Here is a 22,503-nt window from a genome sequence, read left to right on the forward strand (position 1 = left end):
GTCATAAAACCACACTTAGCAAACCATTCCTCTGGCCTTTATCTATCAAAAAAATTATAAGTAAAAATGTCTTATCTCTAAGACTTGTCTTCCCTATAAACTACCACCAGATTTCTAAACTTTGTGATTTTGATTATGATTAATTTTAGAAATAAATTACTACATTTTAAAACCCTGGGTACAATGGAGTATAGGAATATTATCTATAGTCTCAACATGCTAACAATGCATTTCAATGTAATTATGTATCCTTTCATCTGTTACATCTTTCCATGTTACACGTATTACATTACAAACCATAATTTACTTAACCAATTTCCTATACAGGAGAATTTAGATTGTTTCTCATTTTTCCCTATAGAAAGAAATGATGGGATGAGTAATGGTGATATATTTATATGCATCTAACATTTTGCTATTCTATTAAATATCAACATAGTCTGCTGTATCACTGCCCATGCATTTTCATAGTTCTTCACTGTCCCAAAGTAAATAACTCCTTAGGCTGACCCACATTAATAATAATCTTTGCCTTTTGTTCTCTTTACTGACTCTGCTTCATTAAAAAGGTGGTTCCCTGTATCACCCAATATACCCCACCTCCTACCCCCAAGGTTTCTGATTTCATGGTTCTTCTCTGTATTAGTTCTTCTGTGTGTTAGTTTGCCTTCCTGAAAACAAATAGCATTTTTCCTTCTTATCCAATTCCTCTATCTCCCTCAAAATCCACCTAAGTCAACTTATAAAACTAAAAAATCCATATGGTCCCTTTCAGGTAATTCTTATTTAACTAAAATTAACTTTACAAGCAGAAGATCTGTGCATGCCAAGTTCACTTAAACAACTTGCTTTTCAGACTGTTGAAATACCTTTTTAGGCCCCAAGATGGAGTTATTCCTGCCCAAGGTGCCAACCAGCAAACTGAAAGTTAGGTGCCTTTCATGTCCCTGTAAGTGCTCCACATGACCAGAAATGCAGTATGTCCTGTTGGCCAATCCCCAAACACCCACTAAAGCTCTGGGCTTCCTCATCCCAAGCAAGGTTAACAATGTTACCCCACCCAATCAAATAATTTATTAGTATCTTTCTTGTTCATTATTATTTATCCTATAAAACCTTTCTGCCTTCACCCCAGCTGGCAGTTCCAGACAACAAACTGTCCATTTCCTGAAGTGTTAAGATTTTTTGCATTATCTAAACTGACTGCTTTAATCATTCTTTTAAAAACAATGTACAACCATTCAGTAAAGTCAAAAAAGTAGTAAATAACTCTGAGTTCAAAATAAGTCTATTTTTATAACAAACATTTAAATCTTAATTACTTCAGTTTCAAGGATCACAATGCTAACTAACATGACTTTGCTAACTTCCTTAAAAAACACTACCTGTTCACAACTAGTCACCCCCAAAATGTTACTTAGCCAAGCCAAAGAGTGACTATTTTCCCACTTTACAGTAATAAAATGCCAAGTTAAACCACTAAATATAAATGTTAAATAACATTTCAAGCAATTGTCTGATTCATAAATTTCTGCTATGTTACTAACACAGAGAACCAATGAAATACATAAAACTCTTAACTAAATCTTTGTCCTATGCACCTTAGATTATAAAGGTAGTGAACAAAGTATATAATGTTATTTTTACTTTCAACATTGTTAAATAAACCCCACAGATCCTAATCAGATTAGGAGTTAAGACCAAAAAAGGGAGAATAATTAGGATAATAAATTACAACTACATAACTGTGGAATGCTAATATTATCAACTGGTAGCCCATTCAAAACAAGGGCAATTTTAATTATCTACAGTGAAGTGTGCAATTTACCTGCAAATCCAATCAATTTTAAAGACACCTCCCAGCATTTTAGCACTCATTCCTGCTGGAAGTACCCAATGTATAGGAGATCCTCCATGATGTGATTCTGAAGAAAGTCTTGCAAATCCTAAGGGAATAAATTATAATATATTCATGCAAATATAATTAAATGTTTTTACATATCCAAAGTATTTTTACCTTGAAATTTCCCTTGAAAACTTAAGATTGAAATTTTACCTTGAAATTTTCCACTCTCTCTCACAGAAAATATTAAGATAACACTCCTTGCAGATCTGAATGCAACATTCAATTTCTTCTCATTTACAGGCAGTGTAGACCATACACCCTATATAAATAACGTGAAGATCACAGATTGTAATTAATGTACATCTTTTATGTTTCCAATTATATTTGCAAAAGACCAAGGCTACCAATAAGCTATTATGAATAAAGGTGCTATTTATCAGCAGTCAAAATAATACAATACTTGGGAAAAATATGGAGAAAATTAACCAAACTTAACAAAAACATTAAAACTACGAGTAAAACACATGAAAGCGAGAGGTGACCAAAACATATGAGCTAGAATTTTATACAATAAAAACAATCACCAACAGTTACTCTAAATTAGAACCATTTACTACCGGAAAAACATTTTGTTTGAAAGTGATTCACAATGTGTACATTTCTTCTTTAAAAACTGTGTCTAGACTTTCAATGGCTAAGTCAGAGGTCTCTCCTGGTAAATGTCACAGTGCACTCGAACATGTGTGTATTATTTTCAAATATCTCTTGACACTGATTTCTAACGTAATTCCACAGTGATAAGAGAACAGACAGTATGATTTCAATACCTTTAGACCATGAAATTTTTCACTTTGTTTTACATCCCTGGATATGTTCCAGTTGTCTCCTGGATTATAGTCTATGGGAACATGAACAGAATTTGTACCCTGCTATTGTAAGAAAACTGTATAAATCTTAATTGAATATGAATTGGTTCATAGTGCTTTTCAGGTCTACCATACCATTCTACTTTTGTATATTCACTCTATTAATTTGAGAGTTTGATACTGAAACTCCAACAAAAAAATCTTAATTCATCTACTTAAAAAGTTATCTGTAGTGGAATTATATATAACTTTGTTCTGTATTTTCCAATAAATGTGCTATCCTAGTTCAAATTTGAAAAAACAAAAACAAAGCTTGCTCAGGGACTTTCCTAGTGGTCCAGTGGTTAAGACTCTGTGCTTCCACTGCAGGGCACACAGGTTCAATCCCTGGTCAGAGAACTAAGATCCCACATGTTGTGCATCAGGGCCAAAAAAATTTTAATTTAAAAAATAAAATAAAAGTAAGTAAAATAAAAACTGCCTAATGATGAAAAAATATGTGAGTAAACCCCAGGGAAGAATTTCTATTAAATTTGAATCATTTCTCCTTTCAATTTAAGTTCAAATTTTCAAATACCAATAGTTTGAAGAGACTTGTGTTTTATGTAGAGCTGGAACACAGCTACCATTTACAAAGCATTTTAATCAATTCTTTCTTCATGAAAGATTAAGAGGCAGAATGGTAAAGTAAAGCAGAAGCTCCAATTCAGTTTGATCTGCTGATACATTCTAGATCTCATTCACACTAGATGCTTAAATACTTTTGGCTAAATCCACTCCAGCTTAGGAACAGAATAAATTTCCATTAGATAGCTCTTTGGCATATTATTCCTTCCATCTGTAAAATTTAATGGGTTAACCTCAAATCAGAAATAGAGGATGATCATTAATACTGACAGAAATATCTTTAAAAAATGTTTAGTTTTACCTTTCTTAAAGTCAGTAGAAACTGTCTTAAACCAAAAATATGAAAATATTGTAATAGTTTGTATAAAAAGTAGATGTATTTTACAGCAGAAACATTAGAAAACAATTAACCTTACAACATCTGACAGCAACCACGTATATCCCTTTTGTAAAGGCTAGGTGGGCCTGTAAACTGAGTCTTCTCTTTTCTTCAAAATCCAAGTGACCTTACTTTTAAAACCTCAAAGAGATTCTCCATAGAGGAACACCTTCTTTTCAAGAAAACCTCAAGGTGGAAAGCAAGCAGTAATATAAAACAAAAACTGGCACTAAAGAACCTTTTTAAAAAGTGTTGGTATAATAAACTAGCAACTTGAATAAAGAAACACAAAACTTGAACCACTTTTGCAGTACAATGTATAATGAAATATAGTCTTCAAATATTGAGTAATTTTACTTCTAAACTCATCTTCAGAAGATTTAAAAGAAAACTTAAAAGTTACTACTTGGTTGCTTAACCAGTAAAAAAGCAGACCCTGCAGGGCAACTGGGGGAAAGAGCTTTAAAGCTTTAATGAAAATTACAGTATCTCATCAAGTGATACTTAAGTCCACCTTCACAATTAAAATTTTCAAGGTTAGGATAGTTTCAACAGAACTGTTGCTAATACCTTAGCTTTGGCAAGGGACACATTCTCATGGTTGTTACTCTTTATGAGAAAAAATCTTGCATCCTGTAGAACATATTTGAGTTTACTGGTTTGATCTGAAAAAAAGAAATCCAAACTGATTAACCAGAGGCCATTGTCACATGTAGGAATTTAAGTTGTACTAACTGAACAAGCCCTCCGCAACCCAACTAAACTTTTAAAATTCATAATCACCCATTCAACCTGAAAAGCTAAGCCACAACATGTAGTAAAGCAAAGCTAAGAAAAGACACCAGCATTTTGCAAGAAGGCAAACCTAATATAGTAATGTTCTGATATATCAGATTCATATTTTGTGTGAAAATAGCTATAAATTTTATGGATTTTATCACATTAATCATTTAAAATTGTTAACAAGTTCTTATGCTATTAATATATATATATATATATCTTAAAATATACACACACACACACACACACACACCATCCACTCTGTCCAGAAACTAAGATAGCTTAAGATGTTTGCTATTTTTCTAAAAGATATGGCAGTAAAAAGTGAATATGGAGCTCTGTGTAAGACATTACTTTTTCCCCCTTTAATGCAATATATCAGAACATTACTACATTAAAACCAACTATTAATGGAGAACCAATAAGGAAAAATAATGACTTTAAGGCAGCATGCAATGAAAACAATTTCAAATTTAAATGATACCTTTTCGGACAGCACGAACGGAAGATGATAATTTCTCATGCTTCTTTTCTGAACCTGTATTTAGCCAAAGTACATTTGTTCAGATTGGGCTTTAATAGAGATAAGACAAAATTTCTACAGTCTTGTCACATAAAGTTCTCATTCAAGACAAATTATTCTTCCTGGCGCACCCACACACACAAAAAAAATACTTCTCAATGTGTACGAGTGTTTTGCTTTTTGGGTTGTTTGGATGTTTTTAAAAATATTTGAACAGTTTCTCACTCAGAAAACTAGTCACTGAATCATCATCTTCCAAGAAAAAAAAAAGTGAAATTCCACTTAAGCAGTAACAGAACAGGATTAAAATAATAAGAAAAAGCTTAGTTTCTTCTAGAATTATTACACTGAACATGCCAGAAATCAATACTAATGAACATCAACAAGTTCACGCTAAACTACAGCCTCCACACTTTTTACAGCAGATTACATTAGAATCAGTCAGATATGATCACAAATAAAAGTAAATGAGAATACCTGCATATGACTCTGATGCAGAGCTTCCACTTCTATCAAAAATAATAGGAGATATGCCTCTAGCTCTCTTTCTTTCCTTCTTTTTCTCATCTAAGAAAGAATTAAGACAAGATTTTTAAAAACATTACAATGTAAGTTAATCAAATAAGAATGTATCATCATGTCTGGATTTTCCCTAAGTATTACTCACTACTAACCTCTCCTGACCCACTTAACTTCCTCAGAACAAAGTGTGCCAATTCAGACACTGTTCAAAAGCTAAGCACATTTTTTATTTCTCCCACCAATTTTAATCAAATAAAAATACACAGCCGTTAATGAAAAACTACTTACCCTATATATAAAAGTCTTAAAAGTTTTAAAAGGGGGGAACAAGATTCTGCAAAGCAAACACTATTTTTCTTTCAATTAAATTTATGGTATTCCCTCACACCAGCCAGAAAGGCTGTCATCAAAAAATCCACAAATAATAAATGCTGGAGAGGGTGTGGGGAGAAGAGAAACCTCCTATACTTTTTTTTGAAATGCAAATTGGCACAGCCACTATGGAGAACAGTATGGAGGTTCCTTAAAAAAACATCTAGCTAGTATGACCCTGAATCCCACTCCTGGGCATATATCCGGAGAAAAATATGATCCAAAAAGATACGTACACCCCAATGTTCATCGCAGCACTGTTTACAATAGCCAAGACATGGAAGCAACATACAGTCCACCAACAGAAGAATGAATTAAGAATATGTGGTACATATATACAACGGAGTATTACGCAGCCATTAGAAAGAATGAGATAACGCCATTTCCAGCAACAGGGATGGACCGAAGAGAGTGTCATACTGAATGAAATCAGACCTAGAAAAACATCTTATGACATCCCTTATATGTGGGATTGAGAAAGAAATGATACAAAGAAACTTACAAAACAGAAACAGACTCACAGACTTCAAGAACCAACTTATGGTTGTGGGAGGGCGGGTGGGGATGAGGGGAAGGGATAGTTAGGGAACTTGGGATTGATATGTACATCCTGCTGTATTTAAAAGGGTAACCAACAAGGACCAACTGTATAGCAGAGTAGGTACTCTGATCAATGTTATGTGGCAGCCTGGATGGGAGGGGAATCTGGGGGAGAATGGATACATGTGTATTTATGGCTGAGTCCCTTCCTTGTCCTGAAACTATCACAACACTGTTAATCAGCTATACCCCAATAAAAAATACAGTTAAAAATTACAATGTCCCCTTCTATGCACCAAGTAACACTGTTTTAAGTCCTCTTTTTAAAAAGTTTACTATCATTCTTCAGCAAATTCCAAGTCTGATTTTGAGATGTCCAATGAACCCCCAGAACTCACAGGTTTTCAACTGTTCAAAAAAAAAAATTACACTGAACTCCCTTCTGGTTGCCACTGTTTACTTCTGTGTCTTCAAATACATTCTTTTTGACCATTTCCTTCCTGAATTACTGCTTATTTTCAAATTCAATTCAAAATTTATCTCTAAAATCTCAGTGATAGTCTGTATAGTGCTATTAAAAAGCTGAGAATCTTCAGTAGACAGAAAAGGTTTGCATTACTTATAAGAACAACTTCAGGCTTAATTTGAAACTTTATAAGCATAAAATGAAGACCTAAAATGCAATTAGGCTCTCCTGTCACTGTTTATCAGTATTTTAATTACATCATGATAAGCACCTTTAACTTTTCAGTTATGAAAAGGAATATGATGGGAGAAAATACATATACTTATTTTTATAAAAATAAGAGAATGTTGAAATGATAATCACTAATCTTTCATATAAACTTCTATTTCAAAAGCTTTAAATAGACTCTCTCCCTTAATCCTTATAACAAACTCGTGAGATACACAGTACCATTATTCTCACTGACAGAAGGGAAACCTCAACTCAGTGGTGTGGTTAGGGAACCTGGCCAGGGTCCCGTGGTTCCTGAGGGGCAGATCCTAGTTTCTAATTTGCAAGTACAAGCCAAGAGTTCTATTCTTAATAACAGAATAGAAAAGATATTTTACTACTGTTCCTGAAAGGGGATTCTAACTTTAAACTAGTTTAAAGAGGGAAAACTACAAGGTAATAAGTCCCTTTTAAGTAAGCATTTCCCCCCCTTGTAATTTACTACTAATACCTTCTCCAAATAAGATTGTTAACAAGAAGTTTATCAATGATGCTAACGTTTCTAACTCTGGGCAAACAGGAAAGGCAAGGCAGTACATACTGACACAGTTACAAAACCGAGCCCACTTAAAGCTAGCAACTGGGGAACATACTGATATTCATATAATTAGCTATAGAAAAAAGTATTCCTAGGCTTGCCAGCTTTGAATGAGACCTAACTTTCAAGTTTTAAAATCCTCTCCTTCATGGTAAACTGTAATACTTCAAAAGAAATTACACTGAAGTTTTAGTACAAAATAACTGAAAACCTCAACCAAACAGACGAGAAACAGGAGTTTTTGTCATATCCCAAATCTCTTTCTCATCATGTCTGTTTTGTTCACTGACTACACATTCTTATATAGCATCTAGCATACAGAAGGAACCGAATTCATTCAATCAATTGACATGCACATGAAGGAGACTAGAAAAATAAACTTTGTTTTAAGAAAATCATTCTAAATTATTTCTTTCAAAACGTCTAGCATGTTTCTTTTACTTTTTCCTATTTGAATAGTTAGAAAATCTAAGCATTACAGGGTTTCCCTGGTGGCTCAAATGGTCAAGAATCTGCCTGCAATGCAGAACACCCAAGTTCAATCCTAGATCAGGAAGATCCCCTGGAGAAAGGAATGGTAATCCACTCCAGTATTCTTTCCTGGAGAAAACCACGGACAGAGGAGCCTGGGGGGGCTACAGTCCAAGGGGTTGCAAAGAGTCGGACACAACTGAGTGACTAACACTTCCACTTCCAAACATTACACATTGATCACAAAGAATAATACAACTCCTACTGCTGTTTAAACATAATACTTGTACTAAAAAAATCTCTCACTAAGATGAGGCAGGAAAAATAACAGAAGCAGATCTTGCCCAACAATTTTTATATAATGTTAAATATTGTATTACCATGAAAAATCTCCAAGGAGTTTTTATCTTTTTTGTACAACTAACTTTCACTGTTCTTAAGTTTATGATCCCCTCTCCTGACTATTATTCTCAGATCAAAAAAACAGTCACCTAAAAAATAACTTTTAACAATCACCAACTGTGTCACTTTTACTATAAAAGAAGTTGCTAAAGTTCTGAGGAAAAAATGAGGTAAAATAAACTGGAATCTAGAAAATTCATGACAAGGAAACTAAACTGTCATCCTTTGTATTTAAAAACTGGTACCCCTCTTTTAAAGAGTTTCAGGTTCTTTTTCTTTCACAGTACTAGAAACTGTTCCGTGATAAAAATAATAATATCCTGCATACTAAATAGTCTTTAAGACAAGTCCCATGTAAGAGTTCTTCCAAAGAAAAGTCACAAAGCTTCCTTTAATAAGGAAAGTAAGAGTTCTAGGTATCTCTAACAATAAATCTCTTAACAGTTTTAATATCCAGGTTTTCTAAAAACCATTGGCTAGTATTCAATACAAAATATCTAATCCACAAAAAACATAAAAAGTATGAATAAATATCTTGCTAAGTGTTAGCATCTAGGAGCTTATTAAAAATACACACTATTGCAGGTCCAATCTATTTATACAATCTCCTTGGCATGCGTGTTTACTCGCTCGGTCGTGTCCAACTCGTTGCAACCCAACGGACTGCAGCCTGCCAGGCTCTTCTGTCCATGGCTTCTCCAGGAAAGAATACTGGAATGGGTAGCCATTCCCTTCTCCAAATAAGTCTCCCCTGTTTAACTTAAACAAGATAAACATTCAAGTCTAAGAAATATCATTCCTAATGTCAACACCAAAAAGAAGATTCCTACAATAAAATGTCCCCTACTTTTATTTTTTTACATTCTCCACAATAAATGAACATTCATACTTTCAATGAAATTTTTGTTCTCTATCCATTATCATAAATTATAAATGCATATCCCATCAGTCTGTGCAAAGTATGATGGAATAATAGTAATAGATTCCACAAGTTTTTTTTTGTATTAAACCCAACTACCCATCTGTTCAGTTTAACTCTTTAACCACCTCCAAAAACCTGTCTAACTCCCAAACCTAGAACTCTGATGAGTAAAAGGCCAGAAGCACTTCAGCTGCCAACTGGAGAATACCTGGCCATCTGCTCTAACATTTACACTATCAAGAATATAATTTACCAACAATGTACTACTAAAATGATAAAATTCTACAATGACATTGTAACTATCACATATATCAAAAGAATAGAACTTTTCTTGTATTCCAGTGTTTGTTACATTTGGCCTATGTAGCAGATCTGGTGGCACTTTTACATTAAGACAGCCATGGGACTATAATCATCATAGAGCGGCCAATGATCTTTAAGGACCCTGACCGCTCCTTGCTCTACCTTCTGAATTTCTCCCCAAAAGAGGGTTCCTTCAGCCTAGTGACTGCAACTATCTACCATTCCTACTTTAACTCTCCTGGGTCAGAGAAAGTGGCAAAGCATCTTTCTTCCCCAGTCTCTCCACAAGAATTTTATACTCTTTATTTTCCATCTAATACCTTTTACACCCAGCCCTCTGGAGGCATTGCCCCAGTCAACCCACAGGCATAAAAATAAAAGTTCATGCTCCCAAGAGAGAAACAAAGTTATTCTGATTTCTGTTGCCACATGATGGAAATCCAGAGGCATTTAACATGAAAATACTGTAATACCTAGCAGATAGATTCCATATGAATATACTTCAAGTACAGCAGTGTTTAAATAAGCTGGTGTTGACTAGTATGTAAATCTAAGAATTTATAACATTAAAACCTCAGATATATTTCCTTATTAGAGAAACAAATGCAGTAATGTGCATTTGCAATACAATCAATTTGGAGCTAAGAAACACCTTGACTAAGATATGTAAATCTTATTCAAGTGCATAATATATCCCAAAACACACTGTATTTAAAAAAAAAAAAAACAACACAGGACAGTCTTACTAACATCCCACATTGCCTCAAATTTCATAATTCAATTTTAAAATATTCCAGAAAAACACCAATCAGGTCAAGTAAAAAATAAAGACAAACTTTTACATTAAAAGTTAGTACCTGATCCATCTGTTCCTGAACCAGACCTGACGGACCCATCCGTGAAGGTAACAGATTCAGAATCAGAGTCGCTAGCCTCACTTCTAGTGTCATAGTCATTTCCCTCTTCCTTCTGGTCTCTCTCATCCTGTTCATATTCTTCTTCCTCCTCTTCCTCCTCCTCCTCTTCCTCCTCCTCCTCTTCTTCCTCCTCCTCCTCCTCGCCATCTTCATCCACCTCTTCATCTTCCTCTGCATCTTCTTCTACCTCTTCGTCTTCCTCCACATCTTCCACCCCCTCCTCCTCATTCTCAGTGTTGTTGCCTTGCTCATCAGAAGAACCACTGCTGCCAGTCTCGTGGTCAGAGCCATATTCTTCAGAGTTCACTTCCTCCTTAGAAGACTGGCTGGATCTGCTTGCACGTCTATCCACTTCAAGCCCAATTCTCTGATGTTTAAAGAAAAAGGGAATCAGCAGTCATACAACAGACAAGGTCAGAATGAATAAACAGTTCTAGCCTCAAAAAGAAATCAAAGAATTGCTTTCTGTTATTGTATCTGCAATAATATTTACTACCTCAGAATCATCTGGTGTAGGGGATTTGACCCTCCTTTCAGGATCCCTTTTCCGCAGACAAGTTTTGTCAGGCTGACTCTTATAAGGTTCTCTAGAGGCACTGCTTGACAAACGAATCTTCCGATCAGCTTCTAACCGCTTGTTTCTTTCAGATCTTTGATACTCCTCATTTTTATACTCTGTGACTGATTTTCCTTTTGTACTAACCATTCTTTTGTTATTGTTCACTGATGAGCTCAGTGGCTTAGAAATCAATTGTCTTGAATGAACAGAAGGCTTTTGTCGCTTTGTGTCAGTTGATTCCATTCGGTCACTTTTTCTTTTTGAACCTTAAAAATAACAAAAAAAAAAAAGTTTGGGTATTAAGACTTATTGCACCAAAGTTTAACAAGTAAACATATCAGAGAGGGAAAAAAAGCCTCATTTCTTTAAAATGTCTTCTGAAATATTTGTACTCCAAAGTTAATCATAGAGACTCTAAAACACAGCTTTCAAATACTGGAATAAATTCACTTATCTGAGACATTTCACATGTTTGAAAAAATATGTATTACTCTCTTTCACGTGGAATTGGGTACCACTGCTTGTTATGATTGTGCTTGTGGTGTTAAGTGCCTCAAGGAACAAGTACAAAAGAAAAGACTTAAGACATTTTTCTCTATGTACACTGTTATTTTAACAAAATAAACAGAAATCTTACCCTTTTTCTCATTTTTATCTTGTTCACTCTCTGGATTATAGAGTTCATCATCCTGTTCTGGTACTTCAGTCAAAATATCATCTAGAACATTAAGCTCTCCATCTGAAATCAAGGAAATTAAAAAGTAATAGGGAAAAATCATTACCATTAAGCATTTATTTTTGAGTACTTACTGTGAAGCCATTTAAGTATGAGAACTTAACCTTTAAGGAGCTTTTATTTCAGGATCAAGACACAATAATAATTCCTATAAAACCATATAAAGTAGAGGATATGATACAGAGCCCTGGTTTACAAAGTCTGGAGTATATATCCTATAGGGTATGAAAGGATACGCTGCTGCTGCTGCTGCTAAGTCACTTCAGCCGTGTCCGACTCTGTGTGACCCCACAGACGGTAGCCCACCAGGCTCCGCGTCCCCAGGATTCTCCAGGCAAGAACACTGGAGTGGGTTGCCATTTCCTTCCGGGGTACAAAAAGAAAAAGTGAGAACTTGTTTATTTGTGCGTCATCCTTTCATCTCTAGTTTTTGTCAACTGCTTTAAAATGTGCACAATAAAAAAATAATACAGGTGCATAACTTTTAAATAAACATATTTATCAAAGGGATTCCTAGGCAGCGCTAGTGGGTGCTAGTGGTAAAGAACTCGCCTGCCAATGCAGGAGATGTGAAGAGATTTGTGTTTGATCCCTGGGTCTGGAAGATCCCTGGGGGAAGGGCACGGCAACCCACTCAAGCATTCTTGCCCGCAGAATCCCATGGAGAAGAGGAGACTGGCAGGCTACAGTCCATGGGGTCACAAAGCATCAGACACAACTGAAGCGACAGCATGCATATTTACGGAAGATTGTGTACTTCAGGAAAAATACTTACTGATTACCATTTTACAATTCACAAACTCTGGCAGACTCCAGCTTAAACAAGTAATCAAAGTTAACATCACCCACAGGGTCAAATCAGTATCATGGACGCTGGTATGGCGCACTACTCATGGAACAATTCTGCAATATTCCTACGCAAAATGCAAAACCTAAACCTATACATAAGGAAACAAATACAAAACCAACCCAAGTTTAGAGGCATCCCAAAACATCAATATCATGAAATACAAACACTAAGAAAACACTTCAGATTAAAGGAGACTAAAAGATATGTGATACAGCACATGACCTGAGACTTAACTGGAAAAACTAGTGAAATCTAAATAAGGTCTGCAGACTGCAAGTATCAATGTTAGCTTCCTGATTTTGATAGTACTGCTGTTAAGTAAAAGAGAATTATACTTTTTAGAAAATACATATTTACATATTTAGGAGCAAAGAAGCATCATGTCTGCAACAGACAAAAGACGAAGTGTGAATGAATTAGAAAGACAAATATGGTAAAAATGTTAACGTGTGAAATGTGGTTGAAAAGCAAAAAAATCTTTGTGCTATCCCTACAGCTATCCTGTTGTCTGAAATAACATTGAAGCAGGTTAAAAGAAGAAAATTAGTGATGGGGTACATAACCAGAAACATTTGAGGCTGCTGGTTTGGACTATAAAAAGTGTAACTTGTCCAGACAAAGGAACCATTGACTGTAACTGATACTTTCAATGATCACAAAAACTTACAACTCAGTTTCATCATCCCATTCCCCCTTCATACCACCCCCATCCTGTCTAATGGGACAAAAAAATTCTCCGAAATACATGCAATTATGTTATTTACTACTTTAAACTGATCCCCCCCCCCACCCACCAAATAAGGCACTAAAGCTAATGGTTAACATTTTAAACACTAAGCATACAAGCATCAAAAATATCTTTACAGATTTAAGGTGCCGTAACAAGAGGTATAAAATCATAAAAACTGATGAGACAGGACAACTGGATCCATGGCTCCAGCCAAAAAGCAAAGCCCACTGAAAGTATAACAAGGTTTATTAACCTGAGGTCCTTGAACAGGTTAGATACAACTCAAATTTCCCCAAAGAGGGACAGAAGTCAGGGAATGAAGAGAACTAAAACAGATAATGTAGGTAAAATAAGAGGAAAAGCAAGGTGACACAGGATACAGAAAAAGAAACACATCTTCTGTACTTGGAGCCACAGTTGCTACTTAGAACACTGAAAATTATATATGCCTGAAACAGCATAGTAACTGATTTCTCTGAGCCATAAAAATGCTTCTCTGTACTTTACTATTTTTCTAAAATGAATATATACTATATGGACTACTTCCCTTTTTTTTTTTTTTTTTAATGTTACTGAAAACCAAGATATGTAAACCAAAAACGTTTCTCTCATCCTCTGAGTTCATGTTTTCACTGAAGAAAATCCCCTCGAAACCTGAATAGTGCAAACACAATTTTTGGATACTATATTATAAAAAAAGAATAAAAACATATGGTTTGATTTTTAGAAATCCATGTTTTTCAGATATTAAGCAATCCTTGGGTGAAAGTTCTCTAGTCAGTAAAAAAGTGAGTCCAACAAATTTTGAAAGATAAGACATCTGTAGAACCAAAAGAAAAAAAAAAAGAACTATGACATGAGAGCAAATAAGACAATTAGTACAGTGCTATCTAAATCTTTGCAAGAAATTGCTAGTTCTTGATTAGAAATATCCAACCAAAAGCTTGACCTAGTTACATGAAATTATATACTTTTATACATGCTAAATCTAACAGAGAAAGAAATAGTGTGAGGCTGATTGTATCAATTTAAATTTCAGACAGGCCCAAATCATGGTTTCCCTACAAAAAGGGTACTACTCTCTTTAAAAACTTTAATAATTTTATTAGACAAATCCAAAGATAAGTTGCAGTTTTAGAAAGTATCTCAAATTTTTAAAATACTAACCAATACTTGCTTTTCTAACATTTTATCACTTTCATACATGACACACATAAGGTATATTTTAGATAGACTACTTTGCAGATAAAGAAATAGAAACTCAGTTGTTCAAGTCAACACAAATTCACTTGTCTAGAGTTCAGGCTTTCTAAAATAGAGAGTTAAAAAAAAATAAAATATAGGGTTAAATTACATGTAAACAACAGAAGTACCTTTAAACAAAGTGTAAGAAAACAAAACTACAAAGCATCACTGAAAGGTTGGGTGCACTAGTAATTAATTTCAAATTAGTGCATCAGAAAGCTCTGTATCCCAAACATTGCAGCATCTTAAATTTACTTTAAGTTCAGCCATAATATCTTCATTTGATGTCTACAAATTTTTACCCATTTTATACTCTATGACAACAAAAATGTAACTGGTTTTATGACAAAATTGGCAAACTAAGACCTGCAGGACAAAATTCAGCCCACAGCCTATTTTTGACTGGCAAGACAAGAATGGTTTTGACATTTTTAAGGTTGTGTTTTTAAAAAAGAAAAGAATATATGACAAAGACCTTATGAGGCCTACAGAGCCTAAAATATTATTTTCTGACTTCCTGATATAAAAGATCGTATTTAAGTTACTTTTCTCCACCACTGAAACCGTTTATTTGTTGAAATATGATACAGACAAGATTTGTGTTTGGAAGCAAGAAAATCCAGGTCATCATTTAAAAGCTAGGTATCTTTGGGAAAGTCCCAATCTGAGCTCCAGTTTCTTCACCTCTGATAAGAGGCATTTAGAATAAAAAGATCACTGTTTGCGGGGGGGGGGGGGGGGGGGGGCAGCTATTTCTTCAGAAAGATCAAATAAAATGACAAGGGTATATAGCACACAAAATATGGTCCTGAATACAAAACAAAATTCTCTTTTCTCAATAACACAAATATATAAATATTCTGACTACTGCAGTAAATTTAACATGCTATCCCAAAACTTGGTGACTTAAAACAATACATTCATTCATTATTATTGCTTATGGTTCTGAGGCTCAACTAAAGTCTCGCATGTGGCTGCAGTTAAAGGCTGGCTAAAACCATCTGAAGGCTTGCTTATTCACACTAGCTGGGTAGATTCAAAACAACTGGGGCTCCTAGGGCATGCCTTTCAATGGCACTCTCTATCATGACAGCTTCAGCATAGGTCAACCTCTTTCATGGTGGTTTAGAGCTATAAAGATATATTAATACAGCCCAAAAGAAAAAGGGCCATAGTATTTTACGCAAAGACAATCATAAAAGTCTACTCAGGTTCAAAGAGAGGATCCAGGGACCCCAACTATTGCTGGAAGCAATGTTCCAAATACTTGGAAGCTATTATCCAAACTATCACCACTTGCTTAGTTTTGCTTATTTAATTATAAATGTAAGGTGTATTCTTAAAATAATGAGAGAGTATTGGGTTATAAAGCCAATAGACTGCTTTCTATGACCATTCATTGGCTAGAAAATGTACACTTTGTATGTATTTTAATTCATGTTTTTAATTTAAAATGAATTAGCTATAAAGGATTATTTTAGTAATCTCAGAAGTTACTACTATGAAAGATTAACCTACCCCTGGTACATCCTTTTGGGGAAGAAGAGAGAAAGTAACATTCACTGGTTCTCCAGTATGACTTTTTTTATGCTTTAAATCACTCGTTCTATCCTGAAATTTAACATTATTCTGCACAGTGATATGCACAAGTTCAATTTCTTCATAGTTTGACAGCAGCACCATAAGAATATTAGCAATAAAATGAACAAAGGTTAGCAGATGCCTGGTTAAGAATTCTATATAAAATATAACTCGAATGCAGCATTTCCTAATAGGATTGTTAGATGAATTTTATTTATTTAAAGATCTATTTATTTTTATTTTTTGGCTGTGGTGAGTCTTCACTGCACAAGGGCTACTCTTTTGTGGTACTTGAGTTTCTCATTGTGGTGGCTTCTCATTGCACAGGCCCTAGAGTTTGCGCTCAGGAGTGGTGGCGCATGGGCTTCTCATTGAGGTAGTGTCTCTTGTTGCGGAGCAGAAGCCCTAGGGCGCGAGGGCTTCAGCAGCTGCAGCACATGGGCTCAACAGTTGAGACTCCTGGGCTCTAGAGCACAGACTCAACAGTTACGGTACATGGGCTTAGCTGCTCTGTGGCATGTGGGATCTTTCCCAACCAAGGATAGAACCCGAGTCCCTTGCATTGCAAGGTGGATTCTTAACCACTGGACCACCAAGGAAGCCCCTCAAATGCAGCATTTAAAGTGCTTTATTTATTTTTTGAGAAATCTATATAGTCTTTAAAAAACTAAACAACACCCTTTTAAAGCCACAACAAAAAAATGAATTTTCCACAATATGTCGATGCAACAAAGTAACTCAAATGAAACACAAACAGTATTCCCATTTACAGTTAAACTTCAAATCCATTCAAAGTTATACACTAAGAGCCTGTAGAATGAATTTAGCTCTTGGATGCTTTGTTTTTGAAAGCTCCAAGGGTTTAAGTTCAGTTCAGTCGCTCAGTCGTGTTCGACTCTCTGCGACCCCATGAACCGCAGCACGCCAGGCCTCCCTGTCCATCACCAACTCCTGGAGTAAGAATATATATTCTACATTTTAAAAAAAGACTATCTGATCACTAGGGGCCCAGATTCTTACCTGAAAACTACCAGCTGGAGCAGTCCTGACAGTTTTTGGTAAAGACACAGACAAGGTAATTTATGTCAAAGTTTTCCATGAGACAATCTAGCTTTATGTTCTTTACATCAGGAAATTTACCAATATTTCCTGAACACAGACCATACTTACCCCTTTATTCTCTATTAACTCAATACCTGCTATTACCTATTGTATTAATTAAACAGGGCTTCCCTGGTGGTTCAGATGGTAAAGAATCTGCCAGCAATATGAAAGACGTGGGTTCCATCTCTGAGTTGGGAAGATCCCCTGGAGGAAGGCATGGCAATCCACTCCAGTATTCTTGTCTGGAGAATCCCCAAGGACAGAGGAGCCTAGTGGGCTACAGTCCATGGGGTCACAAAGAGTCAGACACAACTGAGCAACTAAGACACACACAGTTCAGTTGCTCAGTCCGACTCTCTGCGACACCATGGACTGCAGCACACCAGGTCCCCCTGTCCATCACCAACTCCTGGAGTTCACTCAAACTCATGTCCATTGCGTCGGTGATGCCATCCAACCATCTCCTTCTCTGTCGTCCCCTTCTCCTCCTGCCTTCAATCTTTCCTAGCATCAAGGTCTTTTTCAGTGAGTCAGTTCTTCTCATCAGGTGCCAAAGTATTGGGAGATTCAGCTTCAAAATCAGTCCTTCCAATGAATATTCAGGACTGATTTCCTTTAGGATGGACTGGTTGGATCTCCTTGCAGTCCAAGGGACTCTCAAGCGTTTTCTCCAACACCACTGTTCAAAAGCATCAATTCGTCGCCGCTCAGCTTTCTTTATAGTCCAACTCTCACACCCATACATGACTACTGCAAAAGTCATAGCTTTGCCTGTACTGACCTTTGTCAGTAATGTGTCTGCTTTTTAATATGCTGTGTAGGCTGGTCATAGCTTTTCTTCCAAAGAGCAAGCGTTTTTTAATTTCATGACTGCAATAGCCATCTGCAGTGAGTTTGGAGCCCAAGAAAATAAAGTCTGCCACTGTTTCCACTGTTTCTCCATCTATTTGCCACACAGACACATCTATTTGCCAAGACACACACACACTCTATTAAAAAAGCATTTTATCTGCCTGACCCTAGAATGCATATACCCATAACTCTTAACACAACACTGATATTAACTAAAAAAAATTTAAGGTTCAATTCAAGACACTGAAGTAACAGGAACACCAAACATGTATTTTTAGTACACAGGTTACCTTGTGAAAGAGTAGGAATGCTAAAGGGGACAAGCCTACTCAACTCCAGTGGATTCACTGTCTTAAGAGACATGCAAGTACCCTGTCAAATCTTATAAATTTTCAAGAGGATTTCCAAATTCAGATTTTTATTTGAATTGTCTGATTTTCACATACTCCTTGATTGAAAACAAAACAAAGCAGGCTGCTGCTAGCTTGATTCCTTTATGGAAATACAATCATCTGTGAATGTTTTGCATTCGCAATATATGATGTTCATATATGGAATTCATTATCATCACTGGTTAAGCAAGCATAATCTTATATTACCATCAAAAACTATTAACAAACTGAGTTTTGGGATAAATATACAGATCCACAATACAGGAAACAAAACAAAGAAAGAAAAAATTCACTGTTTTTAAGAGAATCTGTTCAAAACTGTCAGTCAACAAGGCTTGTCTTCTCTAGATGGGAGTATTTGTTTGGATAAGATAAAGGCAGAACTTTAAAATCTAACTGGCTTTCAAAGTAGTTTAACCTTTAGAAGGTTATGTATGGAACAAGTATTCCAAAAAGAAGCCCAATGAATTCAAGTACTGTGACTAAAATCTCACAGTTCTGAACCCAAATTTAGTACTCTTTCCACTCTACCAGAATTACACCTCAGCCTTGAAATTCCTGGCCTGAAAGGCCACAATCCTTAACTCCAGGGATATCTGTGTTGAAAATAATCTTTATTTGAGAAATGGTTTGTTTTTTGGACCCTGGAAGCTTCTGGGTCAGGAGATACAGAGTACTACTTATTTCAGGATCCAGGTTCAGACTAAGACCTTAAGTATTTAAAGGGAGGAAAAACTAAAAAAACCTGAGTGGTTAAATATATCGTGCATTTTGTGTCTAACACAGGGCACCAATACGTTACAGCTGCTATTTTAATTCAGCTAATACAGTTACAGCGGGGTTTGGAAATGGAGCAGCATTCCCTGCGCCTCCCATTCCATTTTGTTTTAGAGAAGACCAGTCTCTCAGTTAGTTATTTTTTTGTCATTCAAAATTGTCACTCTTCTAAAAGAAGAGACTTGGATTTCCCATCCGTCCAAACTTCCTGTCTTTCAAAAATCAAACAACTGAAGTCTATGGAGAGCATTTGTAGCTTTCTGTCCTACTTCTATTATGGATAAAACAAATATATTGGAATATCAAACATACTCTATGCTTTACAAAGCCCTAACTAAAGTGAACGAAGACTATCTAGCCCTAAGGACTTACTAGAGTGAAGACTAGTGTGTGTGTGTGTTACCAAATGCATATATTTGTATGTATTTGCATGACTGTATGTTATGTATAAACTGAGACACTCTTAACTTTGGACAGGAACAGCAAATATCACATAACTACTTTTTAATGAAGTCCAACCTTGAACTAATGATTTACAATTTTCTAAATCATTTATTCAAGGTCCTGAGACAATTACTGTACACCAGGAATCAGGTAAGCAAGACAGACATATTCCTGGCCCTCATGGAGCTTCCAGTTGGGTAACACACAAAAAACATGTTACTTTTTAAAGTGGTACCTCATAATCCACATTTTAGACATATTAAACTTGTGTAACTGTTCTTCAGAAAAAACTTTTTAAGAACTTAAGAAATAAACTGCAAAAATGTTTATACAGAAAAACGGCAAATAACATTCGATAATAATACCAACATTTCAACATCTTCCAAATCTCCATTTTGGATAATCGCCACAGGAATTAAGCAAGCAATTTCTCCAATTACAGACTTGGGCTTTCAGGTACAGGTATTACAGAAGCATTTATAGAAGATAATGTCTGCTTATTATATAGCTAATGTGCAAAGCCCAATAATACAAGGGGTTTATGACCAAAAGTTTAACTGTTCCTTTATTACAGCAAATTTTTGCAACTTAATTTCTTATCAAGATCTTACACGACTTATAGATCTTTAAAGAAAGGCCTGAGGTTTGTGACATGTCTAAGATTCTCACAGGGCTTATCTTTACAGTTTCTTAATGTTTCATACAAGACAACTGATAACAATAAGTACTGAGCTGCTCATTTTTCCTTGTTCAATGTGAACACAAAGTCAAGTATTAATTCTAATTCTAGCTCTTTTCCAGCTGTTTGACAAATATCAAGAAAGTAAGACACCCTAGGCCTCAGTTTCCTTATTTGCAAAGTAGGCTATTCTAGAAATCTTCCCATTTCAAAATTAAATAAGCAACTCCAGTGGGTATGTATCTGCTAGCTTTCCCAGTAAACTACAATCTTAAACTGTAAGATAAGCACTTTTAGCATAAATTTTGAAATAAGCTGAATTATGGAAATTAAGTTTTTAAAAACTACACAAATGTGAGGCCTTTCAAAAGCTGGACAATTTATCCTAAGTATTGCTCATAGGTGGCATTACTACTTCCCAGTAAGTGACAAAATTCCTGTAGACAGACATTTTCACCTCTAAATCCATTTCTAAAGCAAAAAATTCAATACAGCAGCTACTCTTTTTCCTCGTGTACAACTGTGTCTACTCCATAACTGACACAACTATTTTCATCTTGAGACAAGGAACTCTTGAGAAGCACTGAGTTTTACTCATTTTTTTTATCTAGCTCATCTCACATACCACAACCACCACCACCCCCCGCCCCCCCACACACAGCTCATAGATTACACTCTTGAAACAATCGTTGACTGAGTTAATTCTTACTGATTAAAATCATCTATTTACTACTACTACACTTCTAATTAAAAGCAGTTTGTTTTATTCACTAACATCCTGCAATCTTATGATCACATTCCTTCTGGATTTCTCAAAAGGAGGAGAGAGGATTTTCAGGGCTCAATTAAGGAAGGAAAATTAAACAACTAAAACCTAATCAATCCCATGATTGAATTCCTTCTGGATTTCTCAAAAGGAGGGGAGAGGATTTTAAGGACTCATTTAAGGAAGGAAAATTCAACTACTAAACCCAGTCACCATCTCCCGCTTTAAGCAGGAGCAGTTAGTTATCTTAAACATATTCCCACCCAGTCCAATTCCCAAGGTCGCCCCTATCCCTAGAACAGTTCACTGATTTTTCCAGTTCAGTAACTCTTCCTTCTTCTAAGGAGCAAAATTAGAGATCACAAATCTAATGGAACTTGACTCTACAGTCCATTTAACAAATTGCTCCCCTCGCCAAGTTAATTAGCCATACAAAAGGGTAGATCCGAGAAATACAGGGCAGCAGCTGGCTATATGTGTGTGTGTGTGTGTGTGTGTGTGTATATATATATATATATATATATATTTTTTTAATAATCAGCTATATCCTTCCCAAAACTATTACAGTAATCTTAGGGTTGTAAAAAACCTTAACGCACCACCCAGTCTAGACCACTCTTCAGACTTGTATTGATTCTGGATCTACATTAACATTTCTAGGCCCCGGAAGGCCAGTATTTCAAAAGACCTGACATTTCATTCTGGCAACATCAGTTCCTCCCAAACTTCAAAGCAACTGTATCCCTCCGACTCTCTACAAATTAATTTATTTGTTCCTAGTTACCCTCCAGGAACTACGCAAAACATGTGTCTTTCAGAATAGCGGCCAAGATTTTTTCTGCCTGGCCTGAACCACATAATCATCTTTTCAAACATTACCTTTCCCAAAGTAAGTAAATATGTAACCAAACAGGCCATTCCTGCCACTGCCTATTTAACAGGAACAGCCAGAAATTACTTGTCGACATTTCCCCGGACTAATCATCTATCTATACCACGTCTTAAACATCCTTACTTACTAAACTACCAGCTTTAATCGTGGCA

At 35.6% G+C, this 22,503-nt stretch overlaps 1 protein-coding gene across 5 annotated transcripts in view; it reads right to left on the reverse strand.

The window, feature by feature from the left end:
* Window positions 1-22,503, reverse strand: part of YTHDC1 (YTH N6-methyladenosine RNA binding protein C1) — a 39,269-nt gene that overhangs the window by 16,012 nt on the left and 754 nt on the right. For 2 of the 5 annotated variants that reach the window (XM_061145855.1, XM_061145854.1), the window contains exons 2-9: window positions 11,941-12,042; window positions 11,241-11,569; window positions 10,685-11,111; window positions 5,499-5,588; window positions 4,983-5,036; window positions 4,289-4,383; window positions 2,057-2,165; window positions 1,829-1,946 (exon numbers count right to left, since the gene is read on the reverse strand). In XM_061145855.1, the coding sequence (XP_061001838.1) occupies window positions 1,829-1,946; window positions 2,057-2,165; window positions 4,289-4,383; window positions 4,983-5,036; window positions 5,499-5,588; window positions 10,685-11,111; window positions 11,241-11,569; window positions 11,941-12,042 (1,324 nt within the window). The remainder of the gene's footprint in view (window positions 1-1,828; window positions 1,947-2,056; window positions 2,166-4,288; window positions 4,384-4,982; window positions 5,037-5,498; window positions 5,589-10,684; window positions 11,112-11,240; window positions 11,570-11,940; window positions 12,043-22,503) is intronic. The other 3 variants (XM_061145857.1, XM_061145856.1, XM_061145858.1) reach the window with 2 other exon arrangements.

The sequence above is a fragment of the Dama dama genome, chromosome 6 (assembly GCF_033118175.1).
Source record: "Dama dama isolate Ldn47 chromosome 6, ASM3311817v1, whole genome shotgun sequence".
In the NCBI taxonomy this organism is placed as follows: domain Eukaryota; kingdom Metazoa; phylum Chordata; class Mammalia; order Artiodactyla; family Cervidae; genus Dama; species Dama dama.